The sequence below is a fragment of the Phocoena phocoena genome, chromosome 4 (assembly GCF_963924675.1).
Source record: "Phocoena phocoena chromosome 4, mPhoPho1.1, whole genome shotgun sequence".
Classification (NCBI taxonomy): Eukaryota; Metazoa; Chordata; class Mammalia; order Artiodactyla; family Phocoenidae; genus Phocoena; species Phocoena phocoena.
In genome coordinates this window covers 77,817,624-77,844,797 of record NC_089222.1, presented here as the reverse complement: position 1 = coordinate 77,844,797, position 27,174 = coordinate 77,817,624, and the positions used below count along the sequence as shown (strand labels likewise).

The following is a 27,174-nucleotide window of genomic DNA, read 5'->3' as shown; positions in this document are numbered from 1 at the left end:
CCCCATCACGTCATATCTGGCCTAGAGCCACAGCAGCTCACGCTGGCCAACCATCTGCCCCGAGACAATGCTGCTCGCCACTGTCTGATTGATCTTTGTAAGACACCTATTCACACTGCCCATCACACCACTCCCCCGTTCAAAGACCACTTCAGTGCCTCCAGTCACAGGATTCAAGTCAAAATCCTCCCTTGGCATTCTCAGCTGGCCTCAATCCACTTTCCAGTCCCATTCCCCACTCCTCTCCTGCACCAGCCTGCTCTCAGGCCAAGCAATCAATCAACTGCAGGATCAGTCATGTGTAGCAGGCCACTTTGTGCCTGGGGCTGGGCATGGCCCCCTGGTGGAGTATAAAAAATACTGGGACATTGGACTTGCCTTCAAGGATTTACAACCTCTTAGGGAACACAGTACATGTGAAAAGTTTGATAATGACACAGCAGTTAAAGAAGCACATAAGAGAGAAATGCCATGCTTCATTGCCAAGCAGTGCTGTCTGTGTTCAGCGTCACAAATCCTGAGACTCCACAGAGCCCAGGAGACTGGAGGGCCCCTAAATGCATTTGTGGAGATGAAAAAGGAATAAGGACACTAGCTACCAATGATGACTCGCTGGACTAGGCACTTCGTGAGCATTATTCCCGATCCTTACAGCTCCTCTGCCAAAAGTAGATACCATCTGCTCCGTCACATTTCCCCCTATTTTCCCCAGGAGAAAGCCAAAGCTCAAAAGGTTAAGTAACTTGCTCAATATCATATAGCTGGCAGATGACGAAGCTGAGATGGGGTCCCAGGTACATCCAATTCCAGCACGCAAGTCCCTCCCATTATACCCCATTCTCTCCCCACATGTCAGATTCAGGCCAAGGTCTCTCTCCCCAGCCAGACATCTAGAGCCCTGAGGGAAGTGAGAGTGTTCCAGACCTATTTCATCTTGCCTCCCTCTTCTCACACCGACAGCCCCGTGAAGTGCTCTGAGCGTGGGAGGGCTTCGCAAATGTTAGGTGCTTTGCTGACGGAGCCCTGTGCTGGGGCTGAGGGAAGCTTGGGTATCTGCCCACTGTGCTCGCCTCCCCGCCACTCCCCGCTGTCACACCATGACCTTCTAGCCTTCTCCCTGGCCCTCCAGGCCTCTGCTCAGATCCCAGCACACTCCACCGGGGCTGGAAAACAACCCTTGGCAGCCTGGATGCCATTTGTCTCCCAAATCTTGAGGACAGATGGGCACAGCCAGGAGGTCCCTGTGTTGCAAAGGCCACAGAAGCCCACATGGCTGTGGCTATGCCAGCTAAAGGCAATTTTTGAATTATCTCCAAAATGAACGGGTACAGCTCAGGGTAGCCTCACGTGCTTAGGAGTCTGGGATACATTTGCATTTGGCTTTGGAACAGGCTTTTGTTTCCCCCTTAAACGTCAATGTCATTATTGCCAAATTTGTGAATCCACCTGAAGCTAAGGTATGGAGAACTGATTGCAGAAGCTGTTGGGAAGACAACGGCCCATCTCCACATGTTTCCTCACCTCCAACCCCCCCATGCCAGGCCTTTCTGCCTCTTCTAAGTGGGGAAGTTACAGAAGCAAACTTGGGGCTGACTCAAAGTATCATCTATCTGCCCTCACATCTGCATAGCAAGTGCTGTGGTTTCAAAGATAAAGACCACTCTCTGAACTGAGGGGACTGAGAGTAAATCACGTGGTCTAGAGACGGCCACCAGGCCCTAACTGTGGGCTTGACAACAGGGATAACGACAGCCACCACCGTTTGCTCAACACATATATTCCCCAGGTGAGTGATAAGTGGTTTTGGCAGATTATCCCACTTATCCTTCACAAAAACCCTGCAGAGATTTTATGAGGAGGAAACCAAGGTTCAGAGAGGTTAAATGACTTGTCCAAAGGCACACAACTGGAGATTGCGCCAGGAATGCCATCCCAGGACGACCTGACTCCAAAGCTCCACCTCTTAAGCGCCAGCTCCCAGTGCGATCGGCAGGCATCTGCGTCTGGAGGCGCACCCGCCCGGCCGCCCGGCCGCCTTCCCGCGGCGCCCGCTTACCCCTGGCTGCGGTAGGCGGCACACCTCTCCAGCGGCACCCGCAGCACGCCGTCACTCAAGCCCACGAAGAGTGCGCGGGCGCTGTGCAGGATGCGCAGGCTGCGCAGCGGCTCCCGGCGCCCGGGGGGCAGCACGTGCAGCTCCTCCAGGTAGCAGCCGCGGAGGCTGCGGCTCGTCGTGGACAGCGCCTTCAGGATGGTGCCGGACTCTGGAGGGGCCAGATCAGGGTGGCCTTAAAGGCCCCGGAACCTCGCGGCCCAGCCCCTGCCGCTCAACCTCCTCCCACCCCGAGCGCCGGCGGGGCGGGGCGAGGCGGCCTCACCCGTGCCGATGTAGAGCACGTGGTAGAGAGTATCCTTGGCTTGCACAAGGTCCACCACGAGGTGTGAGAAGCGCACGCTGTCCTGGGTGACACAGGGCTCGGGTGTCACCGGCTGCACGGCCTCGCTCATCAGGAACAGGCGCTGTGCATCCTGCAGGCTTCGCTCCGTCAGGTTCTCGTTGGGGCCCACCTCGGGCAGGGTGCCGCACTGCGGCAGGGAACCAGGTCACGCATGACCAGCCGGCGGGCTGCCACGGTCCCGTATCCCTCCTTCCTCGCAACCCAGACTCTGATTCTCCAATCCCTTCTCCCCGCCCCCCAAAGTCCCCTGCTAAGTGCCCTGCACCCTCTTCCAGGAAGATGTCTCATCTTTGGGAACTAAGGGAAAATGAGGCTGGGAAGACAGAGGATGAGGGACCTACCAGGGATGGAGAAGAGGACAAGGAAGATGAAAGGGGGGCTGGATTATCTAGAAACGGATCATATGAGTGTGGATAACAAGTGTCCTGTTATTTCATGCTGTCGCTGTAGGTGCCCCTCCCCCATGTTGGGCCAAGCCCTGCCTTCCCTCTCCCATGTCCCTATCAGCTCAAGGTTCTTATGCCTTCTGAACCAAAGCTGGAAGGCAACTACCATTTATTGAGCACCTACTACATGGTGCTCAATGGTCTACAGACCACCTCAGGTGTATATCAACCCTCCAACGTATCTATGAGGTCGATGGTATTATCCCCATGTGCCAGATAAGGGTAAAGAGGCTCAAGGAGGTTGAGTGACTTGCCCAAGGTGACACAGAGAGGGCTAGATCTGGGTCAGGACTGTACTACTGAAAAGCCTGAGGTCTCACCCTGCTCCATTCTGCCTCCTGGTCAGGAAGTTGGATGGATATGCAAATCAACCATCTGCAGTTTTCTCTGTGCCATGGCTACTTCCCCTTCTCCACACTGGGGATGCTCACACCACCCATGGCTGGGCTCTGACCACTCCTGGCACTCAGAGATCCTCCAGGCATTAGTACCCATACTGGGTAGACTGCAAGCAAACTCCAGCTAAAAATCCCTGAATTCTGGCCAGATAGCTTGTGATTGCTCTCCTGGTTCCCTACACTGAGTAGAGCTGAGGTCCCCCCTCCCTGCCTCTCTGGAGGTGAGGGGTAACATTTAGAGATGGCTCAGAGCAGGCTCCCTTGTTCTGCATCCCACCCATTCTCCCTTTCTTGCTCCACAGTCTTGAGGTTACCACCCTTGTAGGGAACCATCGCGGACCCCACAGATGGGCATAGATCAGCAGGGACACATTTGGTGGTTGCACTAAGTAGCTGGGAATCGGCTTGCGGCTGGTAGTCTGGGGGAGGGTGGTATGTGAGGAGAGGGAAAGGGGAGGAGAAGCTGTACCTGGAAATTGGGGATGGGGTTGGCGATGGGGAGCCAGGCAGCCCTGGGGTTCTCCTGGTAGCGAAACGGGCCATTGAAAGCCTGAGAGATGGCACTGAGGTTGAAGGCGCAGACAGCAGATGCGGCAATGCTGTTTCTGAAAGGCAAGAGATGGAGGCACGCTGCCTTCCCTGGAGGCCTCGGCACCTTCCCCTTAAATCCCATGGCCAGCTGTCAAATCACAGCATGGCACAGCTCCAAGGCTTACTAGGCGCCTATGATGAGTCTGGTGCCTTCCGCACCACAGGGGTATCACAGAAGGAGGAAACATGGTTTTCACACCGTGGAAAGCCTCCGGGAAAGAAAGACCCACTGATGAGAAGCACTGGTAGATCCTTCTGTGCTACCTCCTCATCCCCTTCGTTTATTCAGTGGGAGGGTCAAATAAAGTCAATGGTTTTCAAACATTTTAGTCCCTGGCCCACTGTAAGAAATATATTTTATATTACAGCTCAGTAGGACACACACATACATGCACACATACACATTTGCAATGAATTTTCATGAAGCAATATGTACCCTTACTAAATACATTATACTCTGATATTTTTATTCCGATCGATTCTGCTTTATTTATTTTATTTTAAAAAAGGAGGGCTTCCCTGGTGGCGCAGTGGTTGGGAGTCCGCCTGCCAATGCAGGGGACACGGGTTCGTGCCCCAGTCCGGGAAGATCCCACGTGCCGCGGAGCGGCTGGGCCCGTGAGCCATGGCCGCTGAGCCTGCGCGTCCGGAGCCTGTGCTCCGCAACGGGAGGGGCCACAACAGTGAGAGGCCCGCGTACAGCAAAAAAAAAAAAAAAAAAAAAAAAGAAAACCCAACAACAACCAACAACTTCGTTGCCAAACCAGTAATGTATGCTGCAGCCCACCACCCGCAGCCAGGTGACCTCTCAGATCCCTTTCAGTCATGGATTCAGACGTTCCTATGAGTCTGATGTGGGCAGTTCGGAGAGAGGATACCACTACACCAAGTGTTTCCAGGGCTGTTCTCTGCACTCGGTCCCTCTCCCAAATGTGTGCATTTCGCTCCCCTCTGCCTGGTCGCAGTCCCCACTGTCTCCTCCAGGATCCTGCACTGTCCCTGCAGCCCGTTCGGTCTCCTCTGATCCATTATCCACACAGCAGCCGGAGTGAGGGTTACAAAATGCACATCTGAGCTAGTCCCTGTCCTCCTTCAAACCCTCCAATAACATCTCCTTACTCTTAGGATAAAGATCAAAACCCTTAAAGCAGTCTACAAGGCCCTTCCGGGCATAATCCTCCCATGCCCACCCCTCGGCTGACTCTCCCGTCTTCACCTGCCAGGTTCCTGCCACACGGGTCTCCTCTCAGTTCCTCAAACATTTTTTCCCACCCCAAGCTTTGCACATGTTGTTCCCTCAGGCTGCAATGCTCCTCTCCCCTAGCTACAGGATGATTCCCAGTCATCCTGTAGATGTCACTTTCTACAGGAAGCCCTCCCTGATCATCGACCCTCCACACTGATCACAGCTTCTCTGCACACTGCCCTTTCCCTCTGTAGGATTTATTACAGTTAAAACTGGCCCTTCTCGAGAATGTAAGGTCCTTATGGGCAGAGTCAGGGCTGCTCTTGCCCACTGGTGTGTCCCCCATCCCCCTGACCTCCACCATGACAAGAACCGGGGGCATGGCGAAGGTGCAGAATACGTAAACAATTTGCAGTCTACACTAATGCTGCTATTTTCCCTTGATGCCTCTGCAGTGACTCCTGCCCTTTGCTCACGGCTGCCCACCTTCTGCTGCTGACAGCAGGCTGGTCACTAAGTCCCCACTGTCAGCTCATGGCCTGTGCGGGCTGTGCTGCATGTCTGTCCCCTGGCTTGGATGGCTTCTCTGCTCCAGCTTCCCTGCTTTACTCTCCTCCCTGTCCATCCCCTTAGACTATCCTTCCTGTAGCTAACCTGGCCCTCATCCAGGGCCTGCTATCTGGGGCCCTAGGTAAGCAAACTCCACTCTACGCTTCATATGTTTCTGTCCTTACAAAGAACCCAGCGCAGCATCCTGTACAACAAATGTGTTTCTTGGTCTCTGCCGCCCATTCAGCATTCTCTATAAAAAAATCACCTGAATGGGTCAGCCTTTACACAGAAGAGGCTGTGGAAGGAGGGTCTCATGATCTCCATGAGGGTTACCCTTCCTCACACTTAGGAAACAAAAGGGGTTCTAATTCCCAGCCTGGGTTTTCCAGGGCAGTCGGGATTGCCAGAAGACTCTGACAGATTTAGCAGGATCATGGAGTCCTGAGGTTGGAAGGGTAAAGAGTCCCCTCTGAGCCTCCCTGATGGGCAGCTGCTGGACCCTCCTGAGGCTGCCATCCCCTCACTGAAGGCAGCCTATTTCACTTTCATCACCAGCAATTCTTCCTTCCCAGAGCCACAATCCAGCTCCTTTTACTTTCTTCATATCTGGCCTAGGCCTGCCCGTCACAGCAACCCAGAACAAGGGCTCACCTCTCAGGAGGCAGCGAGTCACAAAATCCTCAGAGGACCCAGTGCAGAAGGCACAGCAATCCCCATTTTACAGAAAGAGAAACAAGGGCTCAGAGAGGGACCTGCCCAAAGCCATCAGGCTTCGAAGCAGTTCAGAGCGCATTCCTGACATCTGGGGCGGGAGGGGGGAGGGCAGGGACTCACACATTGGTGGTGAAGACCCCGTAGATGAGGTCCTGCTCCGGCAGGTGGAAGGCACTCTGCAGCTCGTTGTAGTAGAAGGGGACCTCACCCGGGCGGGAGCAGTTGAGCCGGGCCTTCATGAACGTGGTCCAAGTGTCCTCCAGCAGGAACCGGCCCCCCATGTCATTCTTGCACACGCGGGCCACCCGAGAGTACACGGTGCGTCCACAGTCATGCTCCACCGCATTCTCCCGCAGCAAGAAGTATGCGAACAGCCCGATATCATAGGCTGCTACAAAGTTTGGCTCTGGGGGCAGAAGAGGAACAAGGGGTGGGTCAGGCCAGGAGGGAGGAAGGGGCAGAGTTGGGAGTACTCGACTACTTCCATTTCCTCAGATGGGTATCCTGACAACCCCCCACCAGCTTGGTGACCTGGGGGCTCTAACCCTGTTCCCACCTCCAACGCAAAGTGCAGTTATAATAATAGTTAACACGGATGACTGAGCACTCACTGTGTACCAGACACTGTTCTAAGTACTTTATATGGATTAACCCGTTTGGTCCTCTTAACAAGCTATGAGGTATATACTATGATCGTCCCCATGTTACAGATGAGACCATTGTGGCACAGAGAGGTCAAGTACTTGCTCAAGGCCACACAGCTCGTTAGTGGAGAAGCAGGGATTCAACTCCAAGGGGCAAGAAACTCAAATCACCCTCCTCCGATCTCTTCTTTCCCATAACCTTTCCTCCTCATCAATTCCTAACTCTTTCTCTCCCTTCGTAGCCTGCCCTCTATCTGCTCTGGGTCCTCAGGACATCTGTGATTTCATCCACAGTCCCTCTCCAACATGCTGTGGTCCTTGGGTGACCATCTGCCCCACTCTGGTTGGGCAGGAAGGAAACTGATGGGGGTCAGGGTGGGCTGGCTGGCTTAGGACCAGGGGAGCCCCCCGGGGCTGGATCTCCTTACCATTGAGCCACTTGGAGTTATACTGGGCGGTACGAAGCGGTGGCCTGCTGCCCAGGCTGCGGTAGATGGCGGGGTCCCGACCTGAGAAGTCGATGACCGTGGCTGCGTAGAGCTCCCCCTGGGAGGAGATGACGGCTGTGGAGTTGTGGCGTGGGTCGTAGGGGCAGCGGGCCACACCGTTGATCTTCTCCACAGTCCGGCTGAGGTTCCCCACCTGGGGATAATGGGGAGATGGGGCGCTTTTCCCCGAGACCCTGGGGCTGCCTGTTCTTTCCCCTCCAGAGTTTTGTTTCCTCCTGCGTCCCTGGTCTCTCTAGGCCTCTGCTTCCCTCCCCCGCCTCCTCACTGCCCACCCCACAGTCCCTCTGAGGGAGCAGCCGTCGTGGAGGGGAAGGTGTGCCAAGAGTCAGGGCAATTGCCATAATTGCCTCACCTCTAAGGTGAGGTTGAATTTTGATGAACAATGAATAATTTTTCAGTGTAAGGATGCCCCCAATCTTGCCTGGGACATACTGATACTAACATACTGTCTGTTTTTTACCTGAAATTCAAATCTAACTGGGCATCCTTTTCGTTTTGGTTTTTGTGTTGAGCTGACAGCCCCATTCCCAGGCTGTGTGCCTGAGTGAGGGAACCTCTTGGTGTCCCCCTCTGTCTGCCGGACGCTGCACAGCCCTCACCTGTCTGCTGGAACACACTGGCGAAAAGGCATTGGTCCCACACATGAACACTTTCCGGCCAGTGACAATCAGGACTCGCACGTAGTTCTGACACTCCTCCTGAAGCAACAAAGGGGAAGTAATAGAGGGACAAGCTCTTCAGCTGCAGAGCTGGGTGTCTTTCCGTCACGCCACATATTTGCACCGCAAATATTCGAAAGCAGTCTGCTCCGGATCCACCACACTCTGAAGCTGAGGTTGCATCTGTGGATGTCTCCCCTCCCCACCACCTCCCTCCCAGGCCAGCTCCCTGCCTCACCGCCCATTCAGATTCTCAGGGTGCATCCTCGCCTGCACCAGGAGCCCCTGGCTCCTCCAGGCTGGGCCTCTCATGCAGGTGGCCTCGTGCCGACACGGTGCCCCTCCATCCCTACAACCACAAGCCTCCCGCCGGCTCTAAGCCAGGCCCCTGGCTGCCAAGGCCACGTACCTCGGTCTTCCCTTTGCTTTGGCAGGAGCGGCGTGTGTCCTCGTTGGAGGCCCACTCTGTGGCCTGTGGGAGGAGCACACAGACATCACACGGCTGTGCCCCTCACAGCCAGAGCAGGCAGCAGCCGTGGCTGGAGAGGACAGAGAGCTGGGAAAGGGCCAGCCACGGCCTGCAGGGTAAGGTTCCTCTCACAATATCCACGTGGACCCGGCAGGGCTGCCAGACTCCTTACCCCTAGACACCCCCTCAGCCCAAAACCCTCCATACCTGCTTGGGTCGGGGAAGCCTGGAGTAAAAACCGCCTTAGCCCACATCGTCCCCACGCAGCTCTGGCCTGGGACCTCCCCAGCCCTTCTATCCCCAGGTTAGCCAAGGAACTTTGAGTGGCCAAGGACCTTCATTTCCACCCCAGGCCCTGAGTGGGAGATTGGAATTGTGCCTCCAGTATGTGCCAGATGTCCCTCGAATGAACGGGAGGCAGGGAGGGAGGAAAGGCTAGATCGGCCAATCTTAGATACAGGAGATCGATTTCACCTGCCCACTACAACCCTGGAAAGTTCTGCATGGCTTGCCGCTGGTATGTGGTAGAGCAGAGATTGGAACCCACATCCCTGGTTCAAAGGCTACGTGTTTTTTTCCTCTTCATCCCACTGTCTCAAGGACCTAGGACTTCCCCTTTCTTACTTGCTACCCTCGCCCCACCTCTGTACAGGCTGCTTCCTTGTTTCCCTGTAGTATCACTCATGCTCTATCGTGGGGTCATGTTTTGGGGACACAGCTTCCACTCAGGGACTCAGAGGACATTGCACGTTCTCCAGTGCCCAGGGCTTTAGGAGAGGGCTGTCCCCACCAGAAAACGCTGTTCCCCTTCATCTGTTCTGCCTATACTCTCTGAGAGCCCTCCTAGTCCCCGAAGAGCAGCTGGAGGGAGAAGTGATACCCTTCATGTCCAGGCAGTGTCAGCCCTGGAGTGTGGCTCATTATATACTTCTGGGTCACATGTATAAACATGAACTGCCTACCTGTCCTGGGAGAGGGAGCCCTGAGCAAGCAGCTCCTCTATCCAAATGGGCAAACAAAAAAAAAAAAAGAAAAAGAAAAAGAAAGAAAAACAACCCACTTGCTTTTAATTTCTAACAAAGATCCTTCTAGGCGTGCAGTCACTGCCTGCCGAGCTCCAGGACCCAGGATGTGGGAGGGGAAGAGGTGCTGGGAGCCGGAGCGGCAGTCCAGGCTGCAGCTCACCCACAGCCCCAGGGCGCCTGCCTGGTGGGGCAGTGGGAGGGCTGACTTCTGCAGACCCTGGATTTGGGAGCTGGGTGGTGAGTTTGGTCATGCCTCCATCAGATGGATGACCAGGCTGGGCTCATCCTGCCATGCCAGGCCTGGAGCTCAGGTCTCTGCTCCCAGACCTTGGAGAAGGGCAAATGACCCCTGGTATCTGGCCACAGAGCCATGGGCTTCTGGCCAGGAACAATGGAGCCATTGTCATACTCAACACCACATCAGCTCCAAGACTGAGCCTGATGTGAGAAGAAAGAGGGATATGAACAAGCAAACTCAGGGCCTCTGGGGGCAGAAAAGGGCAATGACCCACATATACTGCCGATGTCCAGGCCTAAAGCTCTGGACAGTGGGTGGCTGCAGGGGGACTGTGTGGACAAAGGGGCCTTGGGGTCCCTGAGCACCGGGGCACTTTAAAGGGGTCAGCCTTATTTCTAAGGGGGTGGGAAACCCATTGTGAGGGTTGGGGCTCATGGGGGACAGCTGTATACAATCAAAAGGTGTAGACAAAGTCACATGGAGCTGAGCACCAGGACAGGCACTTGACACACCTCTCTCTTCATTTTACAGGTGAGGAAAATGAAGCTCAGAGAAGGTGAGCAATTTTCCCAAGGTCACAAAGCTAGTAAGCAACAAACCCAAGATGCAAACCCAGACAGCTGACACTAGAGCTAAGCTCTCTCTGTTACATCCTGCAGCCTCTCACAGTGAGTAGATTTCTCAAACCAAAAGTTAGAACATATGGCCTGAAAAGAATATGTATATTTATAATGACGACAGCACAGAACAGGCTTGAGTCATTTTATTTATTTTTATTTAAAAAAATATTTTTATCAAAATAATGATGCGCAGAGTTGAAAAAGTTAAATAGTATGAAAAAGTAATTTAAGAAGCCCCCAGCAACCGACTCTTCCCACACCCCAACCCCATTTCCCAAGGAAACTACTTTAGACTCCTTTAGCTATTTTTCTGTATGTGTTTTTATAAAATCCAATTTCTCAAAAATATGTGTCATGGGCTTCCCTGGTGGCGCAGTGGTTGAGAGTCCGCCTGCCGATGCAGGGGACACGGGTTCGTGCCCTGGTCCGAGAAGATCCCACATGCCGCGGAGCGGCTGGGCCTGTGGGCCATGGCCGCTGAGCCTGCGCATCCGGAGCCTGTTCTCCACAACAGGAGAGGCCACAACAGTGAGAGACCCGCGTACGGCAAAATAAAAATATATATATGTGTCAATCTCAGACTTCATCTTCTGACTTCCTGTTACGGAGGTGAAGATTTTTTTCCACTTACCCATCCCCATTTCTCCCCACCCCAAAGCACACATACATTTCCCCTCTCCCTGTCCTCCCATTATAATTATGTAATATTAATTATTTAATATTTTAATATAATTATTTAATACTTTAAAATCAACACCGGTATTTACTTTATTGTGAATGTGTGAAAATTGTTCACTGCTACCAACTAGAACCCCAGATTTCACTGAATGTTAAGACACCACCTATCGTAATAGGAACCATGAAGAAAGAAAACATACTGCCGAACTCCTTTATTACTTACATTTTTAAAGTAAGTTTATTGGAAGTGCTCTTATTTAGATATATATTTAATCAGATATTAATCTTGTGCACACAAAAAAGAAAAATGTAAGCAAAATTAATTAAATATTCTTAAACCTTCTCTGAATTCAGAGTTCATCTCTTCTGAATCACTTTTCTATTGTCATCAGTGCTCATTTTCTGTTGTTTTGTTTGTTTGCTTGTTTTAGACTATCGTTTTTTGAACCACCCAGGAAGCCAGTGATGCAGCAATTCTTCAAGAGTATTCCTCTCTGGTTTCCAGAATTTTCTTCCAAGTCATTGCCCCCATTCTGCAGGTTGGATGCTGGCACCTTCTTGATCTTACCAGCAGGTGTCCACAGAAGGTTTTCTGACCAACCAGGACTCCTAGTCCCTCCTCATATGATCCTAAAATGGTTTGTGGGCTGAGATATCAATGGGTGGCTGTTGCTGGGTGAGAACACCAGGAATAATGACCAAGTTCACACCTTCACAGGTAGAGACAACTCCATCAGGACTGTGGTCTGGCCAATGGTGACTGTAAGATGCCTTTGACAGAAAGACATGGCCTGACTTCAGACTCAGCAAAACGTGAAAACATATGCCTCTGAGAATCAATGAAATATTTCTATTCCAATGAGGTATCCTTTCTTGACCAACTTTCTGTTTTTCCTGGACTGAATAATTGTCTTGATTTTCTTCATGGGCTTCTTTTACAACGTACCTATCACTGATTTTTCCCTAATGCCCAACAGTCCCTCTCAATACCATCGGCTAACTGTACTCACAGATGGTTCAGATAACCTGTTAATTCCCATTCTTTTCCTCCTGCCAGCCTCCAGCCTCCTGCCCCAGTATGACCTGGTTGCTCTTGATGTCTCCTGCTTGGCTGTTAACCTGGGACTTACCTCCACTCCTCTCCTGTTTGCTGAATCCTGTGTTTCCCCTTTCTTGAATTACTTGCTTATTTTGGTAGAACACATCTCCAGTATCTTCCTATGAAAAGGAACATGGTAGATCAATTTTTTAAAATTCTTGCCTGTCTGATTCATTCTATCTTCATACTTGATTGATCGTTTTGGTATAGAATTCTAAGTTGAAAATAATTTTCACTCAGAATTGTAAAGGCATTTATTCCTCCATTGTCTTCTAGATTCCAGTGTTGCTACTGAGAAGTCTGGTGTAATTCTTATTCCCAATCTTTTGTAGTGATCGTTTTCTTTTCCTTTTCCTCTTTAGAAAAAAAAAGCTAAAAGCTTTTAGAATCACCTTTGATAACAGTATCCTGAAATTCACAGTGATGTGCCTTAGTGCAGGGTCTCTTTTGGGAACTCAGTCAGCCCTTTCAGTGTGAAGACTCATCCTCTATTTTGGCAAATTTTCTTATGTTATTTCATCCATAATTTCTTCCTCATTTTTTTCTCTGTTCTCTTTTTTGTAACTCTTATTAATCCAATCCACTGTTGGCCCTTGTGCATTGATCCTCTAGTTTTCTGTTATTTCTCATTTTTTTCTGTTTTTCATTTCTTTTTTTTGTCGTTCTAATTTCTGAGAGATATTTCTTCAACTTTATCTTCTAATCCTTCCATTCAATTTTTATTCCCAATCACTTTTTAAATTTTCATTTTTAATTTAATGTTTTATAAACAAAATATATTCTTATATCTCAGAAGATTCTAATTAGTTTTTAAAATTAACTTACAAAGTGTTTTCTTGTATGTCTTGCATTGTCCCTGTTTCTTACAGCTTCCTTCATTCTGTTTGCTTGTTTGGCTTGATCTTTCCCTTTCACTGTAGAGGCTTTCCTCAAATGTATGGTGATTTTTGGCTATTGATATTTAAAAATAAATCATTAACCATTTCCCACTGAAAGGAGCCAAGGTTTCTTGGAGTAACAACTAATTCTAGGTCTGGGACAGGAAATGTACAAGGTGAGCCTAGATATCTCCTCACACCAAATAGTAAGGAAGCAAAGACCACTAGGGTCATTGTGGGGCCTTTAGGGACTTTCCACCCCCTCACTTGTTCCCGTAAACCAATTCTTCTCCCTATCGTGCGCCACTCCTTCTCCCTATCGAAACCAATTCTTCTCCCTATCGTGCGCCACTCCTTCTCCCTATCGAAACCAATTCTTGGAGTTTTTCAGTTGACGGGGACTTGCCAGACAGCGGGTAATTTTCCAGTTGCCCGTAACAGGTATACGCCCTAACCGCCACAATGAACAGACAACTATAACGGCCAGAAGGTGGGACAAAAGTTCCTAAGCCAATGAATTCAAAAGTCACCACATTTACCCAATCATTGTGAGAATATACCCGCCCTATGAGTAAATAAACCTATAAAAAGTATGTGATTCCGCTTTTAGGGGTTCCCCATCGGCCTCCTGCGTGAGGTTCAGGGAACCCCGGTGCATCGGCTCCTAATAAACCTCTTGCGTGTTGCAACGGCTCTCGACTCTTGGCGGTTCTTGGGCGAGTTGGAATCCCTCGTAGACCGCTTGGGTCTAACATTTGGGGGCTCGTCCGGGATCCCCACTCGCCCCCGGGTCACAAGAACATCGGGAGTCGGAGGTATCAGGTAGGCTCGAGCCCAATTGTCTGTTTGTTTGTCGTTTGTTTGTTGCTAGCCGCCATTAGGAAAAAGCCGTGCGAACCGGCTTGCTGTGGAATCTGTATTGGACTCCTGGCTAGGCAGACGTGCCGAAAGCTGGTGTCCACGGGCCCCGGGGGACGCCCTGGTGGTCCATCTGGAAGGAGAAACAAATTTTGTCTCCCCTTCATCTGGTTCTGGCAGGTTATATAAGCTGCCATCTGAATTTGAGTTGGTTTCGGGTTTAAGTTCGCGGCGGCTGGTTCTGGCAGGTTATATAAGCTGCCATCTGAATTTGAGTTGGTTTCGGGTTTAAGTTCGCGGCGACAATATCAATGTGTGTCTTTTGAAATTTTATTGTTTTTCTGTACTATTATCTTTCTTTTGACGGACGACAATGGGACAAACTATGACGACTCCTCTTTCTCTTACCCTAAGCCACTGGACCGAAGTTAGGGCTAGGGCCCACAACCTTTCGGTAGAAGTAAGGAAAGGAAAATGGCAAACGCTGTGTACCTCTGAGTGGCCTACATTTCAGACAGGGTGGCCACCCGAAGGATCTTTTTTGTTAGATAAGGTTGGGCTAGTCAAGTCTAGGGTCTTTAACACAGGACCCCACGGACACCCAGACCAGATACCATATATCTTGGTCTGGGAAGATCTAGTTCTCTCCCCGCCTCCGTGGGTCCGGCCCTTTGTTTCCTCAACAGGCACGTCTGCATGCGCTCCAGCACAATCGGAGATATTGGCCCTGAAGAAAACCCCAGACACGGAAAAGTCATCTGCTGCCCCGGACCCGCCAAAGGCGATATATCCTGACCTGCAGTCTGATTTGCTTCTTCTAGATTCCCCACCTCCTTATCCTCCGGCCCTAAATCCCATGTCGCCCCTAGGACCCCCAACTTCACAACCCTCCGCACCAGTAGGGCCACCTGTTATGGCGGAAAGGGGGGGTCCCTCGGCGGGCACCAGAAGCCGGAGGGCTGTTTCCCCGGATTCTACTGCTTTACCCCTTAGAGAATATGGCCCCCCCGATAACCACGGGAATAGGCCCCTTCAATACTGGCCCTTTTCCTCTGCAGATCTTTATAATTGGAAGATGCATAACCCTACTTTCTCTGAAAACCCACAGGCTCTTACTGCTCTAATAGAGTCTCTTGTCTTCTCCCACCAACCCACCTGGGATGATTGTCAACAGCTCCTCCAGACTCTCCTCACAACTGAGGAGAGGCAACGGGTTCTCCTGGAGGCTAGAAAGAATGTGTTAGGCGCCAATGGACAACCTACCCAGTTGCCTAATGAGATTGATGCCGGTTTTCCACTCGTCAGGCCGAATTGGGACTTTAATACCCTGGAAGGTAAGGAGCACCTGAAAATGTATCGCCAGGCTCTGGTGGCGGGTCTCCATGGAGCGGCCAGGCGCCCCACGAATTTGGCTAAGGTAAGAGAGGTAACTCAGGGGCCCCAGGAATCGCCAACCGTGTTCCTAGAACGCTTAATGGAGGCTTTTAGACGATTCACTCCTTATGATCCAACCTCTGAGGAACATAAGGCCACCATAGCAATGGCCTTTATTGACCAGGCGGCCCCTGATATTAGAAAGAAGTTACAAAGGCTGGATGGCCTACAAGGTTTCTCCCTTCAGGACTTAGTAAAAGAGGCAGATAAGGTATATAATAAGAGGGAGACAGGAAGAAAGGGAAGAAAGAAAGCAGAAGGAACAAGAGGCTCGTGAGGTAAGACGAGATAAGAGGCAAGAAAGACATTTGAGTAAGATACTGGCCACTGTAGTCAGAGGAGGAAACAGTAGAGACAGAAATAGACAGGAAGGGCGAACAACGGATAGAAGGCGGCCATTAGACAAGGACCAATGTGCCTACTGTAAAGAAAAAGGTCATTGGGCAAGAGAATGCCCTAAAAAAAGGAACGGGGGAAGGCCAACCAGAGATAAAATCTTAACATTGGAAGAGGAAGATTAGGGAAGTCAGGGCTCGGACCCTCTCCCCGAGCCCAGGGTAACTCTTAAAGTGGAGGGGGAACCCGTCCAGTTCTTGGTGGACACCGGAGCCCAGCACTCAGTCCTCCTTCATTCAAAGGGCCCCCTTTCAACTAAAAGGTCATGGGGTCCAGGGGGCCACTGGAAATAAGCAGTACTCATGGACCACCCGAAGGACAGTAGATCTTGGGGTGGGACGAGTAACCCACTCATTCTTGGTCATACCTGAGTGCCCATACCCTCTGCTAGGTAGAGACTTACTCTCTAAGGTGGGGGCCCAAATCCACTTTCAACCAGAAGGGCCCACCATAACTGACAACCAAGGGAGATTACTCCAAATCTTGACCATGAAACTGGAAGATGAACACAGGATATATGAAACACCCTCGCCTCCACAAGCTGACATGCAGGATTGGATGACTAGGTTTCCACAGGCTTGGGCAGAAACTGCCGGTATGGGAATGGCAAAATATCGGCCCCCTGTGGTGGTAGAACTTAAAACAACCGCCACCCCGGTGACGGTCGGCCAATACCCCATGAGTAAAGAAGCCCGAGATGGCATCCGTCCTCAAATACAAAGGTTGCTGGAATTAGGGATCCTGGTAAGGTGCCAATCTGCATGGAATACCCCTCTTTTGCCAGTTAAAAAGCCAGGAGCTAATAATTACCGACCGGTACAAGACCTACGAGAGGTAAATAAGCGGGTGATGGACCTCCACCCCACGGTACCCAACCCCTACAATCTCTTAAGTACTCTTCCACCTCAGCACACTTGGTACACTGTTTTGGATCTTAAAGATGCTTTCTTCTGCCTGAGACTTTCTTCTCTCAGTCAGCCTTACTTTGCCTTCGAGTGGAAGGATCCAGCCTCTGGGATGTCAGGCCAGCTGACATGGACTCGCCTGCCACAAGGATTCAAGAACTCCCCCACCATTTTTGATGAGGCTCTCCACCAGGATTTGGCATCTTATAGAGAATCCAATCCCCAGGTAACTCTACTTCAATATGTCGATGATATTCTTTTAGCTGCTGAAACCCAAGAGGACTGCATCAAGGGAACTGAGAGGCTGTTAACAGAACTGGGAACATTGGGATATCGGGCTTCAGCAAAGAAAGCACAAATATGTCAACGACAGGTTAGTTACCTGGGGTACTTGTTAAAAGGAGGACAGAGATGGCTTTCGGAAAGCAGGAAAGACACTGTTGCCCGGATACCGGCCCCCAAGAGTCCCAAACAAGTTAGGGAATTTTTGGGGACGGCCGGATTTTGTAGGCTATGGATTCCGGGGTTTGCTGAATTAGCAGCCCCTTTATATCCCCTGACCAAAAATGGCATCCCTTTTGCTTGGGGTGATAAAGAACAACGGGCTTTTGACCGAATTAAACGAGCCCTACTATCAGCCCCGGCTCTGGGGCTACCAGATGTTACTAAGCCTTTTCATCTGTACGTGGCCGAGAATAAAGGCATCGCAAAGGGAGTACTAACTCAGAAACTGGGCCCCTGGAATCGCCCGGTTGCGTACCTATCAAAGAAATTGGATCCTGTGGCAGCAGGATGGCCCGCCTGTTTAAAAATAATCGCCGCGGTGGCCGTTTTGGTCAAAGATGCTGACAAACTGACTTTGGGGCAGAACCTAACGATAACAGCCCCCCATGCATTAGAAAGTGTAATTCGCCAGCCACCCGACAGATGGCTAACAAATGCCAGGATGACTCATTACCAAGCCCTGCTGTTAAACTCAGATCGTATTAAGTTTACCTCAGCCACAGGACTCAACCCGGCCACCTTGCTACCCGACCCTGACCTGGAAAGCACTACTGTCATCCATGATTGTCAGGAAGTACTGGCTGCAGCACACCGTAGCAGACCAGACTTGATGGATCAGCCCCTCCCCAACGCCGACGTTACCTGGTTTACTGACGGAAGCAGTTTCCTAGAGGAAGGTAAGCGTCGGGCGGGAGCTGCCATGGTAGACGGGAAAGAGGTCATCTGGGCAGCCGCATTACCTCAAGGGACATCGGCCCAACGGGCTGAACTAATCGCCATGACTAGAGCATTGGAACTAGCAGAAAACAAAAAAGTAAACATCTATACGGACAGTAGGTACGCATTTGCTACCGCCCATGTCCATGGGGCCATTTACCAACAAAGAGGGTTGCTCACCTCGGCGGGCAAAGAAATTAAAAACAAAGAAGAAATAGTGGCACTGCTAGCTGCCCTCATGCTCCCCACTAAAGTCAGCATCATTCATTGCCCCGGACACCAGAAGGACAATACCCCGGTGACAAGAGGCAACAACATGGCAGATAGGGTGGCACGAGAAGTGGCTCTACGGGAAATCATACTAGAACTATCAGGTGAGAGTCCTGGGAAACCAAATGATAGGGGAACAATTACCCCAGCCATAACCAAAGGAACATTATCTCCTCAACAAGCAAAATCCATGCTACAACAGATTCACAGATGGACACATTTGGGAACCAAAAAGATGGTGTCCCTACTACACAAGACAGGTTATGATACCCCTGGACTAACTAAATTAGCTGAGCAGATTGCACGAGAGTGCATTCCATGCCAACAGGTAAACTCCCATAAAGGAAAACTTGAGGTCGGAAAAAGGCTCAGAGGAGACCGCCCAGGAGCCTATTGGGAGGTCGACTTCACTGAAATACGCCCTGGAAGGTACGGTAACAGGTATCTTTTAGTTTTTATAGATACCTTCTCAGGATGGGTAGAAGCTTTCCCGACGAAGAAGGAGACAGCTAGTGTGGTGGCCAAAAAGATCTTAGAAGAAATTTTCCCCCGGTACGGGGCACCAAAGGTAATAGGATCAGATAATGGTCCCGCCTTCGTCGCCCAGGTAAGTCAGGGTGTGGCCAAATACCTGGGGACTGATTGGAAATTACATTGTGCCTATAGACCCCAGAGTTCAGGACAGGTAGAGAGAATGAATAGAACTCTAAAAGAGACCCTAACTAAATTGTCCATAGAGACTGGCGGTACAGATTGGACGGTGCTCCTTCCCTTAGCCCTGTTCCGGGCTAGAAATACCCCCTCCCGCTATTATCTTACTCCATTTGAAATACTATACGGGGCCCCACCTCCTCTTTTTATGCTAAGGGAGAAATTAAGTCCTGACTGCCAGAATAACACTGACTTATATGCTAGGCTGTTGGGACTCCAGTTGGTCCAAAAGGAGGTGTGGTCCCAGCTGGCAGAGGCTTACCGACCAGGAACACCAGCAGAGGCTCATCCCTTCCAAGTCGGAGATTCCGTGTACGTCCGTCGGCACCGAACCCAGACTCTAGAGCCTCGGTGGAAAGGACCATACATCGTCCTGCTCACCACCCCCACGGCTATAAAGGTAGACGGCATCGCTGCGTGGATCCACGCTTCACACGTGAAGGCCGCACCAGCATCTGCAACATCGGAATGGCGAGCCCAAAAGACCAGCAACCCGCTCAAGCTCAAGCTCCTGCGATCATCAGACTTATAACTTTAACTTTGTTACCCCTACTGACTGTGAGTAATTTTAGTCCTCACCTGCCCCAGCGTTTAACCTGGCAGGTAATTTCCCAGACTGGAGATGTAATATGGTCTGTTAGCCATACTGCCGCTCCTTGGACCTGGTGGCCAGACCTTTTCCCCGATGTCTGTAAATTAGCTATAGGGGCACCTGGGTTCAATGGAGACTTACTAAGTCATTATGACCAAAACACAGTTCCGAACCAACCTGATTTTTGGGACCCATGGGGGGAAGGATGTTCTGACCTAGGTCGGAGAAGTAGGCTCAGGGCTCTTCCCCTCTATGTATGCCCTGGATTCCATCGTCCTCGATCCCTAAGTTATAAATGTGGGGGAACAGAAAACTTTTATTGTCGAAGCTGGGGATGTGAAACCACAGGAGATACCTATTGGAAGCCCTCCTCCAGCTGGGATTTTATTAAAGTAATGGCCAATTACTCCCATTCAACAGGGGGATCAAGTTTCTCAGGCCAGGGCACTCCCCTACCTGAATGCTCGAATTGGTGCCACCCCCTTAAGATCTCTTTTAGTGAACCAGGAAAAAAGGATAAAAACTGTATAAATGGCCATTCATGGGGAATCAGGTTTTATAAAGAAGGATATAATGATGGATTACTAATGACCATCAAACTAAAAATTGAAACCCCTACTCCAGTTCCTATAAGCCCCAACCCTGAGATAGGGCACTCTTCGCTACCTTTGGCCCCTCCCACAGCGTTACCAGAGATAAGAAACCAAACTTCTGAGCCAAAAGGAATAACAATCAAGCCCAAGACCCCCCGGGACCGAATGCTCTCATTGGTCCAGGCGGCTTTTGAGGCTTTAAATGCCACACACCCGGAGGCTACCAAATCATGTTGGCTTTGCTATGCTGCTCCTCCCCCTTATTATGATGCTATAGGATATAATTCTAATTATAGTAATGTTAACACTCCAGATCAATGTCGATGGAAACAAGAAGGAAATAGTAAATTGACCCTGGCCTCAGTATTAGGAAACGGTACATGTGTAGGAACGCCCCCCTCGTCCCACCGACATCTTTGTGCCAATTTAAGCCTCCCACAGGGCTCAGGGTATCTCCTCCCTCCTCCGGATGGATGGTGGGCATGTAACACAGGATTGACCCCCTGCATTTCTTTAGAGGTCCTTAAAGCTTCAACCGATTTTTGTGTGTTAGTTCAGCTGGTCCCCAGACTCATTTATCATTCAGATTCATCCTTTCTAGATGAATATGAGGGCAGAGGAAGGTTTAAGAGGGAACCCGTAACACTCACCCTGGCTGTACTCCTAGGACTAGGAATGGCAGCCGGGGTAGGGACGGGTACAACAGCCCTCATCCAACAACCCCACTATTATGATGCCTTAAGACAAGCTGTAGATGTTGACCTCCGGGCATTAGAAAGTTCCATAACTCAGTTAAAAGAATCCCTCACCTCGCTTTCAGAGGTGGTAATGCAAAACAGGAGGGGATTAGATCTGCTGTTCCTTAAGGAGGGCGGACTATGTGCTGCACTAAAAGAAGAATGCTGTTTTTATATTGATCATTCTGGGGCTATTACCAAAACTATGGACAAACTTAGGGAGCGCCTGGACAAAAGACAACAGGAAAGGGAAAATCAAAAAGGATGGTTTCAATCATGGTTTGATAAATCTCCCTGGCTTACTACTTTAGTTTCCACCTTGTTAGGGCCCCTCATTATTTTATTGTTGCTTTTAACTTTTGGACCATGCATTCTGAATCGCCTGATAGCTTTTATTAGAGAACGCATTAGTACGGTACAAGTTTTAATGCTAAGGCAACAATACCAAAACTCGCAAAAAGAAACTGAAATTCCATGATTGAAATTAGTTACAAAAAAAAAGGGGGGGAATGTGGGGCCTTTAGGGACTTTCCACCCCCTCACTTGTTCCCGTAAACCAATTCTTCTCCCTATCGTGCGCCACTCCTTCTCCCTATCGAAACCAATTCTTCTCCCTATCGTGCGCCACTCCTTCTCCCTATCGAAACCAATTCTTGGAGTTTTTCAGTTGACGGGGACTTGCCAGACAGCGGGTAATTTTCCAGTTGCCCGTAACAGGTATACGCCCTAACCGCCACAATGAACAGACAACTATAACGGCCAGAAGGTGGGACAAAAGTTCCTAAGCCAATGAATTCAAAAGTCACCACATTTACCCAATCATTGTGAGAATATACCCACCCTATGAGTAAATAAACCTATAAAAAGTATGTGATTCCGCTTTTAGGGGTTCCCCATCGGCCTCCTGCGTGAGGTTCAGGGAACCCCGGTGCATCGGCTCCTAATAAACCTCTTGCGTGTTGCAACGGCTCTCGACTCTTGGCGGTTCTTGGGCGAGTTGGAATCCCTCGTAGACCGCTTGGGTCTAACATCATAGTGTCACAGAGCCAGGAGCCAATTTGAAGAGGCCCCCTACTGGCGAAAGATGGGATAGTCATGAGAGATAAATGTAATAGGTTGCAACACCCACAATGTTTAAAGCCATGAGTCCGTAATAATAATAAAATTAAATTAACTGATCATCATTGACAGATACTTCCAAGCCAGTTCATTATTTGAAAACTGGTGAATAAAGACAGAGTATCAAATATTTATCCTGCCTTTTCTATATGACTGTATCATTGGGTAATCAAATAGGAGATGAGGAGAAGTTTCTCCTTGTAGAAGTAGTCCAGCTAATATACTGTAATACCTAAAGAATTAATGGATCTGGGAAACAATCATCAATGGCTGCTAACATTAAAAAAAAAAACAGAGAAAATCGGATACTATGTACCTCCTAAAAATGTACACAATAACACCCCTGAGGTAATCTTGCCAGAATCTAAACTAAATAAAGTCTTTAAATCTAACAATCAATTCACAGATGATACAGGGAACAGAGGAATACATTAAATTGTACCATTTGGATTACAATCAGCAAAGTCAGGATTGTGGGAAACACTACAGGACAAATGACCAGTTTTCTTCAATAAATAAATTGCACAAAGAGAGAAAAAGAAATATTGTTCTAGCCCCGTACCCCATCAGTGCGATTTCACCTTTCCTGGAATCTCCAAATTTGGAGGCTTACCAGTTGGGTCTTTAAATAAAGGGTCTTAAAGCAGGAGGCATAACCCTCCCAGACTTCAGACAATACTACAAAGCTACAGTAATCAAAACAACGTTGTATTGGCACAAAAACAGACAGATGGATACGTGGAACAGAATAGAGAGCCCAGAAAAAAACCCACACTGTAGGGTCAATTAATCTTTGACAAAGGAGGCAAGAATATAAAATGGGAAAAAAGTCTCTTCAGCAAGTCGTGCTGGGGAAGTTGGACAGCTGCATGCAAATCAATGAAGTTAGAAGACACCCTTACACCACGCACAAAAATAAACTCAAAACAGCTTAAAGACTTAAACATAAGATATGACACCATAAAACTCCTAGAAGAGAGCATAGGCAAAACATTCTCTGACATAAACTGTATCAATGTTTTCTTAGGTCAGTCTCCAAAGGCAATAGAAGTAAAAACTAAAATAAACAAATGGCACCTACTCCAACTTACAAGTTTCTGCACAGCAAAGGAAACCACAAACAAAATGAAAAGACAACCTACGGACTGGGAGAAAATATTTGCAAATGATGCGACCAACGAGGGCTTAATTGCCAAAATATACAAGCAGCTCATGCAACTCAACAACAAAAAAACCCAAACAACCCAATCGAAAAATGGGCAGAAGACCTAAATAGACATTTCTCCAAAGAAGACATACAGATGGCCAATAGGCACATCAAAAGATGCTCAGTATTGCTAATTATTAGAGAAATGCAAATCAAAACTACAACAAGGTACCAGCTCACACCTGTCAGAATGTCCATCATTAAAAATTTTATAAATAACAAACGCTGGAGAGGGTGTGGAGAACAGGGAACACTCTTACACTGTTGGTGGGAATGTAAACTGGTGCAGCAGCTATGGAAAAAGTATGGAGGCTCCTCAAAAAACTAAAACTAGAGTTGCCACATGATCCAGCAATTCCACTCCTGGGCGTATACCCAGACAAAAGTATAATTCAAGAAGATACATGCACCCCTATGTTCACAGCAGCACTATTTACAATAGCCAAGACATGGAAACAACCTAAATGTCCATCAACAGATGAATGAATAAAGATGTGGCATATAGAGACAATGGAACGTTACTCAGCCATCAAAAAGAATGAAATAATGCCATTTGCAGCAACGTGGATGAACCTAGAGATTAGCATAATGAACAAAGTAAGTCAGAAAGAGAAAGACAAATACCATATGATATCACTTATATGTGGAATCTAAAATACGGCACAAATGAACATATCTACAATACAGAACGACTCACAGACATAGAGAATAGAGTTGTGGTTGCCAAGGGGGGGAGGGGAGGGAAGGAATGGGAGTTTGGGATTAGCAGAGGCAAATTATTCTATACAGGATGGATAAACAACAAGGTCCTACTGTATGGCACAGGGGACTATATTCAATATCCTGTGACAAAACAAAATGGAAAGGACTATGAAAAAGTATATATGTATATGTATATGTATAACTGAGTCACTTTGCTTCACAGAAGAAATTAGCACAACTTTGCAAATCAACTACACTTCAATAAAATTTTTTTTAATGAAAAAAAAGGGTCTTAATCTCCCTTTACTGGGGGAGGGGTAAATGGAGGAAGGGATTACTGTGTGGGATGGGACAGGAGATCTGGGTTCTGACCTCTCAATTTAGATAATTTCAACCATTTCCCCCTTTTAGCCTTGTACCTCATCCTCACATTCCACAATATCCAACACCCCAATTTCTGAGGCCTTCTGGGGAGTCATGATGCTTCTCTGCCATATCTCCCTCTGTAAACTGTCCTGCTCTACCAAATTGGTTATGATTTGCTCCATCCATTTCCCACCTTCCCAGAATACATTTCATCTCTTCTCTACTGACATCTCTTTTGTTCTCTCTGTCATTGCAGATCTGTACCTTTTAAAATTTCTCACTGTCCTTTTAGTGAATTTGGTGAAGGAGTGGAGATAAGATGTGTATGATCAATCGGCCATGCAGAATGCCTTAAACTAGGACTGTCCCAGAAATTCCAGGATGGCAATCTCTAGTAAAGAGAAACTGCATGGTTTTCTGGTATGGGGAAAGCAGTTGAGACAGCCAGGAATTGGATAATCTCCTTACAGACTCAGCAGCACCCGTGGACACCAGAGACGATGGCTGAACATTAAAACAGCTGAGCATTAAGTCCACCACTCATCAGTTTAGATTTCAAAAAACTATGGAGCTGCCAGCTTAGTTTGGACAATGTGGAGACAACTAGAAAAGAGCTCAGGATCAGCCTCACCATCTGCCCAGGCGCAAACAAAGCCCCGTGTGCATCCTGATGCATATGTGCAGAACAGTCCCCACGTCTGCACATGCAGGACATGTGGCAGCCCAAGATCATAAATCCATTGCAATTAGGCCTCCAGCCATGTCATCCTCTGGAACTGCTGTGGCACAGGTGGCTCATGAGCTCCTGATTGACCAATCCAAGTAAGCTTATCATTCAGCATCTCCCCAACACTGTCGACCACTCGCCACCTTTTTATCCCCCACACCAGTTTATTAAGTTACAGTGATAAATGACAATCACTGGTGAGCTGATTTGGTTTCCCCTCCCCTTCTGCAAGCACGGGCGTGCGCGCGCGCACACACACACACACACACACACACACACACACACGCAGGCACGCACGCACCCTGCCCCCTCTGCCGCACGCACCCTGCCCCCTCTGCCGCTACCTGCATCTCTCCTCCCTTGTTGCTTAGAGACTTGGAAGGAAGCTGGGTTTTTCTATTTTCCTTAAGGCAGAGTAGTTTACACAAATTGTTTAACAGGGGTTAGGTACTTAGAAGTCCTTTTAATGGACACTGGTTTGCATGAACTGTTTGTATTTAGATTTTTCTTTAAGGGGTGTTAATTATTTAAACTATCAATAAAGCACTGAGGTTTAAGTTTGGTTAAATCATACCCTGGGGCCACGTGGGAGGATCAGTTGTCTGTAATGGAGATTTATAACTGCGTGTGTGCACCAGGCAGGACGGAGAGTAAAGGAAGCTGGGCTGGGGAGCAGGGAGGCCTTGACCCTGTCTCCTCTTCAGCAAAGGGCTGCAGCTCATTTTTAGCATTTAGCTGCTGTGAGCCAATTGTGATAGCAGATGCTGTGGACTGAAAGCTTATGAACAGGAACCCAAAGCCCCAGACAGGGCAATGGAGGAGCGCTCAATGAAGTCCAGCTTTCATGGTCAAAAGGCAGGGCTTTCTTATCAGAGTACAAACCAGGAGACCAGAGGCTGAGGTCGGCCTCCTGCCTGGTCGAGGGGATGCTGGACAGCCCGCTCTAACTTCTCTCTCGTTCCCTCCTCTTTGCGGCTAGGTGGTTCCCCTATGGTGGGGAGGTGGGGATGTGAACATGAATTGTATTTATTTATCTCCTTAGCTCTGTTACAAAGAATCCAATCTGAACTCCTGGAGTCAGGCCCTAAGAGACACCCTGGGAAGGTGGTAAAACCAATTCCTGGTGCAGTTGTGGCTGGTCTGCAGAAAAGCCTTCAGAAAAGCCCCAGAGGCCCAGCTCCTGCCTCAATCATGAGTGATAGGGCTGGCAGAAGGTACCTTCCCATGGCTGGGACCAGATCCACACGGAGCAGAATGAACCAAACGCCAGGCCTCAGCATCAAGCCGGAGGGTCCTAACATCTGGTAAGGTACGGGACCCAGGACCTGCCGGTCAACTGTCAAGGACACCTGGGGAAGCCGAACCAGTTGGGCAGCATCTACAAAAAAGGCCGTAACATCCTAGAGCAGTGGCTCCTATATCTGGCTGCACAAAGGAATCACCTGGGAGCCTTTAAAAATCCCAGTGCCCGGCTGTGCCCTAGAACAGAACCTCTTAGGCATCAGTGCTTTGTAAGGCTCCTCTGGTGATTCTAGTGGGCAACCGAGGGAGAGCCAGTGTCTAGAGTCAGGCTAGCTCCAGTCCCATCCTGATTTTTGCTACCCAGCTCTGCAAGCCAGAAACCTAGATGGCACCACTGTAGTCCAAGCCTTCGCTAAGCCCTCCAGGGCTGCCAGCTTCCCAACTCTAGGGGTCACCTTCACACAGAAGACAATGTGCCTGGTGCTCTGGGGAGCCGTGTGATGCTGTGACGCTGTAAGATTCTGCCACCTGAAGATCATTTCCTTTCTTCTCTCCATCCCCACTCTGCTGCCTTAATTCAATTGTCCCCATCAATCACCGGGATTATTGCCGTTTCTCCTAACCAGTTCCTCTGCTAATGCATTCTCTGCATTGGGCTGGGTGATCTGAACACCAAATCTGTTCATGCCACTTCTCGGCTTATACCTCTTTGCCTTCAAAATAAAATATGGACCCCTCTGCTCAGCCATGAAGACCCTCTGTGATGTAGACTCTCTCTCTTCCTGGGCCTCATCTCCTACCTTTATCCCACTCCCACCCCATGATCCTGCCACACTGCCCCCTCAGTGCTCCAAGGTATTTCATACCTTGTCTCCTCCTTAGCTGCCTGGCCAAACCCCATCCTTCAAACTGCTGCCCAAGGGCAGCTC

General features: G+C 49.3%; 1 protein-coding gene across 3 annotated transcripts in view; it reads right to left on the bottom strand.

Moving 5' to 3' along the window:
• SEMA5B (semaphorin 5B) overlaps positions 1 to 27,174 on the bottom strand; it is a 49,405-nt gene that overhangs the window by 9,907 nt on the left and 12,324 nt on the right. For 2 of the 3 annotated variants that reach the window (XM_065876066.1, XM_065876065.1), the window contains exons 4-10: positions 8,568 to 8,630; positions 8,099 to 8,197; positions 7,419 to 7,632; positions 6,467 to 6,752; positions 3,773 to 3,908; positions 2,379 to 2,586; positions 2,057 to 2,264 (exon numbers count right to left, since the gene is read on the bottom strand). In XM_065876066.1, the coding sequence (XP_065732138.1) occupies positions 2,057 to 2,264; positions 2,379 to 2,586; positions 3,773 to 3,908; positions 6,467 to 6,752; positions 7,419 to 7,632; positions 8,099 to 8,197; positions 8,568 to 8,630 (1,214 nt within the window). Of the gene's footprint in view, positions 1 to 2,056; positions 2,265 to 2,378; positions 2,587 to 3,772; positions 3,909 to 6,466; positions 6,753 to 7,418; positions 7,633 to 8,098; positions 8,235 to 8,532; positions 8,631 to 27,174 lie in introns of all 3 variants that reach the window. The other variant, XM_065876064.1, reaches the window with a different exon arrangement.